Source organism: Rhagoletis zephyria, unplaced genomic scaffold (assembly GCF_001687245.7).
Source record: "Rhagoletis zephyria isolate East Lansing unplaced genomic scaffold, Rhagoletis_zephyria_1.1 Rzeph_scaffold_00201, whole genome shotgun sequence".
Taxonomy (NCBI): Eukaryota; Metazoa; Arthropoda; class Insecta; order Diptera; family Tephritidae; genus Rhagoletis; species Rhagoletis zephyria.
In genome coordinates, this window is record NW_016157285.1 from 14,469 (window position 1) to 19,596 (window position 5,128).

General features: G+C 32.8%; 1 protein-coding gene across 1 annotated transcript in view; it reads right to left on the minus strand.

Annotated features, from left to right (window-relative positions):
- The window catches only part of LOC108358072 (protein O-mannosyl-transferase 2-like), a 106,110-nt gene that overhangs the window by 14,462 nt on the left and 86,520 nt on the right, over positions 1-5,128 (minus strand). Inside the window, exon 6 of the mRNA XM_017609206.1 lies at positions 2,167-2,316. Coding sequence (XP_017464695.1) covers positions 2,167-2,316 — 150 coding nt within the window. The remainder of the gene's footprint in view (positions 1-2,166; positions 2,317-5,128) is intronic.

Sequence of the window (5,128 nt, forward strand, 5' to 3'; positions counted from 1 at the left end):
GATCACATTCCATGTTCCGATTAGTATATCGATAACCCTGTTGATAACTTTGTCGATAAAAATACCGATAACAATATCCATAAACATATAGAAAAATACAAAAACTGCAAAAGCGATTAATTCATCGATAAATATAACAGTCATCAGTATCGATTATTGTACATATCTTTAACAATATAAATGACTAAATCGATCAAAAAATCAATTATTTAATCGATTATTATACCGATTACAATATCCATTATTGTATCGATAACAATATCGATTATTATATTGATTATTATATCGATTACAATAGCGGTTATTTAATCAATAACACTCGGTAACAATATCGATTATTTTATCGATAACAATATCGATTATTATATCGTGAAAAATATCGAGTTTTATATCGATCTTCATCCTCATCCTTTTCTTCATGTTTATCTTTATTTTTGCATATTCCTCTTCACCATTACCTTAAAGTGGTTAGATTTACTTTGATCTTCGTTTTGCCTGTACCTCTAGGCATCTTTGTTTTTGTTTTTATTCTCAAACCGCTAAACCGCTGAGAACCATTTCCATGTGCATTATTCCCCTTGAATTTGACAATTTACTCCCAACCAACCAACTACCGCTAAAGCAGTTTCACTTCATAAATTCAGTTACCCTACTTCTTATGTATCTGTCATTGTCTCCATTTTCGTCTTTATTTTCACTTTTGCCTTCTTTTTTTGACTTCATCTTCGTTCATTTATTTCTTCATCTTCATATTTATCTTTATTTCTAAGCTTAATTTCAAATCTGTAGTGAAACAACAGGCGAAACATGTCAAATTGAACATGTTGCAGCAACATGTATACACAATTCGAAAATGTTTAAACGACGGTTTTGGCCGTAATTTTCAATCAATTGTAAAACCATAAAAACTCTGCCTTTCCAACGGTGTTCTTGGTTTTGAAATCGGTTCGGTAGAATCGCCAAACGAACGGAGACAAAATTTATGTTAGCGTATTAATATATAGATTATCAAAAAACACTTCAGAGAAAAAAATGTTTAATTTTGGGTGAATTTTTTTCTTTAAGTGTGTATAAAATCTGAAGCTTAGGTTTATATGGTATTTGTTAGGGAATTAACTGCATTTTAATTGAAAAATCTTAAATAATGCTACGGTCTTAAACTCCGTATACTTCATTAAATGTTTTATTCAAGGATTTACATATTTATGTAAGCTAACAAAAAGATGTAACTACATCAATAATTATGTTCGCTCAAGTACCTCAAAAAGCTGACAGTTTTCGTGTGGTACTTAAGCGGGTTTTACTGTACTTTTGTACTCACATTCATTTGTTTCCCAAAGAATTCCGGTTGCATTCCTTAATTCTAGGTACAAATGCAAACCATATCTTGCCATGATAATTCTAAAAATTCATAAGAAAACTTTGAAAACGATTGCATTCCTTCATTTTAGGTACAAATGCATATCATATCTTGCCATGGTAATTCAAAAATTCAAAAGAAATCTTTGCAAAACGGTTGCATTCCTTCATTTTAGGTAAAAATGCAAATCATCTCTTGCCATGATAATTCCAAAATTCAAAATAAAACTTTGAAATACGGTTGCATTCCTTCATTTTAGGTAAAAATTCAAATCACCTCTTGCCATGATAATTCAAAAATTTAAAAGAAAACTTTGAAAAACGTTGCATTCCTTCATTTTAGGTAAAAATTACATAGGAATATATTTGGGTCCAGCCAGACCTATGTGTTACGAATGTGAAGTATTAACCAACATGTCTATATATCTAGCTTTATATACATAAATGATACCAACATGACTTTTTTAAAGATTGGTAATTCACTAAACTTTAGAAAGCTACCTGAAATTTCAAGCCTCTAGCTATATTTAAAGTGCCATTTTTTGTAATTTGAGAATGGAAAAGGCCTGGCTGGGCTCATGTGTCAGACGAAGGGTTAATATTCTTATAATTTTTCGGCAACCTCAGGGCTGCATATCGACTAGCAGAAGCCATTCTGTTGTCTAAATATAAAGTTGTTCACTCATAAAATAAATTATCTTGCTTAAAGTGGTATTGCAAAGGCAAGATAATTTATTTTATGAGTGAATGTCGTTATTGCCTGTTCTTGGCTATGGAGAAGTGTTATTAAATTCATTTAAGTCTTACCTGCCAACAATGAGTTGAATATTACGGCTGGAAAATAATGATGAAAATAAAGGACACGACCCATTGTCCAGAATGGAACATAGTGAGTAGTCCATCCCATAAAAAACACAGTGGCTGCTTTCACATATGTCCTTTGCATTTCTACAGTCTCTGTAAAATAAAAAACAAAGAAGTAAATACATATGTACTTTAAGGTGACCATATGTGAAAAGAGCATATTCGGGCAGATCACAATTACATTGAAATATTAAGTTGTACTTGTACTTAGGGCTGCCGTATTTCTCTGTTGCCAAACCGGGACACTGTGGTAAATCTAATAGCGTTTTCTATTCTCAAAAAAAGTTCTCCCCTTTTATATGGGAACTCTTGCTTTGCGTTGCCCTGAAACCTGAGAAAATGTTGCGTTCTTAACATGAGAATGAAAGAGAAAATATACTACTCCATCACAATTTATTTATAGAACTTAATAAAGCTTAATTATTCACTTGGCCTGTAAGTCTTTAACAATTTTAAAGCAACCCATTATTTCTGGTAGGGAAAATATTTGCATTTTTACAAGAATAAATTAAAAATCAACCATGCAACTCTCACAATCACGTTTATTTGAGGGCAGAAAAGGCAGCACTTTCGCCGGATAAGAGCGCAACCTGCTGAGAAAAGAACACGACGCCTTGTGTCAGGGCTGAGAAAAGAACATGAAAATGTGCCAGCGCTAACACAAGGCAGAATAAGTGCAGCCTTTTTTCGAGAAAAGAAAACGCTATAACACAACAATTATGACTACTAGGTATGGCCAAGGTGTATTAAAAAAGGTGGGGTTGACAACTCAGTGAGGCTCTCTTTTAAGGTATTATAACGTCAAAAAACAAATGAAACAAATCAACGAAAAATTACACTGAAGATGGCACAACGCCGAAACCGGATTGTCTGCAAACCAATCTTGACAAGGGATGACGGTAATTCGTTCTAAAATAAATCATAAACAAATGACGCACTCTTCTGTGCAAGCGGAAAGGAATTTCTACTTTCTTTCTTTCTTTGGCATTTTTATGTTCTATAAAGTTTGTCGCGAAAACTTACATTGGAAGTAAAGCACGCACGAAAAACAAACGAGCAAAACAAATAAATAAAATTATAGTTTAAAAAAGTAAAACCTCCCCATTATCATTGCCATTCGTACTGTCATCAGGTATGTAACTTGAGAATAGAAATCGGTGCATCTTTTAGGCGCATCAATATTACATAGTTACATCCCGAGCTATTAAAGGAAGGTAAAAAATAGCTGATGCTAATAAGAAAGGGCAGTTTGCACACTCTAAAAAGTGCTTGTAGAACTACTACTGAAAAGTGCCTATTTTTCCAACAGAATCTATGTAAATATACGCATAAGATGTTCAAGATTTGATTTTGAACATTCGATGTTTAAAATATATACATAGATGTACATATGATATGTTTAAAATTGCAAAAATTTTGAAAGTAAAAACACATTTTCTACTAATAATAGACATGAACTGACATTTACTCAATTTTCTACATTTTAAGTGTAATTTTGCTCCACGCGATAAATTTGGCAAGTAAAAGTAAACTGACAGTGTTTGATTTTGCACACATTAGGAGGGGAATCTGGTTAACTCTCTTCAAAAGCGTAAATTTAAATAAAAAAAAATTTTAAAGCAAATTTATACATTTGGTGTGTAAACTGTGAAATTGTGAACATTAAGTGTTTAGAATTCAATAAACATACATATTTTAAATTTGTTCTACGCTAAACATATGATAAGCACAAGTAAACAAGCAGTGTTTAATTTAGTTAACACAGTGTGTAAATTTTCACTGGTAACTGGAAACTGGTTACCTATCTTAATATGCGCAAATTTAAACTCAAATTTTTTAGAGTGTATATCGATCATCAAATATTGCTTGCGCAGAGTCCAACTATGTGGACATGTAACTATTTCACAAAGGACACCGGTAGTGATTTTTGAACTTATTAAAATTAGGGCATATAAATTGAAAACCGGGACACTTAAACGAAACCCGGGAAATTTTAAGGTTGGACCGGGACACTGGGAGAAATAGTCTAAAACCGGGATATGTCCAGGAAACCGTCTGGCAGCCCTACTTGTACTATTACTTTTGATACTTATAATATCTTTTTTGAATTTTTCAAATGAATTTCTATGAACATACAACGTATTGTGACATAATGCTTATCTATACTAATTATATAAAGAGAAGTCCCTTTTTTTGTAACAGGTAATCTCGCGAACGGCTGGTCAGATTTTCATGAAATTTTGTATACAAATAGCTTTCGGTAACCACCATGTTTTCGGCAAAAAAAATTTTTACTTTTTTCGGGTAGGTGGACCAGGAACCGGTCTATTCGAAAAAATCTTATTATAGTCCGATTTGCTTCAAATTTAGTACGTAAGTAGCTTTTTAGCATATATTAGCATACATGACCCATTTTTTCCGGGAAGTGGTCAGGGACCGATCTATTCGAAAAAATTGAGTTTACGGTCCGATTTGCTTAAAATTCGGTGCGCAGGTAGCTTTTTAGCATGTATTAGCATATGGGATCAATTTTTTCAGAGAAGTGGACCAGGGACCGGTCTATTCCAAAAAAATCGTATTTACGGTCCGATTTGCTTAAAATTCGGTACGTAGGTAGCATTTTAGCATATATGATCCATTTTGTCCGAGAAGTGGACCAGGGACCGATCTGTTCGAAGAAATCGTATTTATGGTCCGATTTGCTTAAAATTCGGTACATAGGTAGCTTTTTGCCTGGATAAGCTTATAGATTCCTGTTTTCCAATTTTCATGCAATTTCGAATATAAATAGCTTTAAGTAACGACCATATCAAGTCAAAATATAATTAAAATATATAATATATCTCAACTAATATTTACTTAGAAAGCCGTTTGTTAGTTTTCGCAAGGCTCGAGAGCGGCTGAA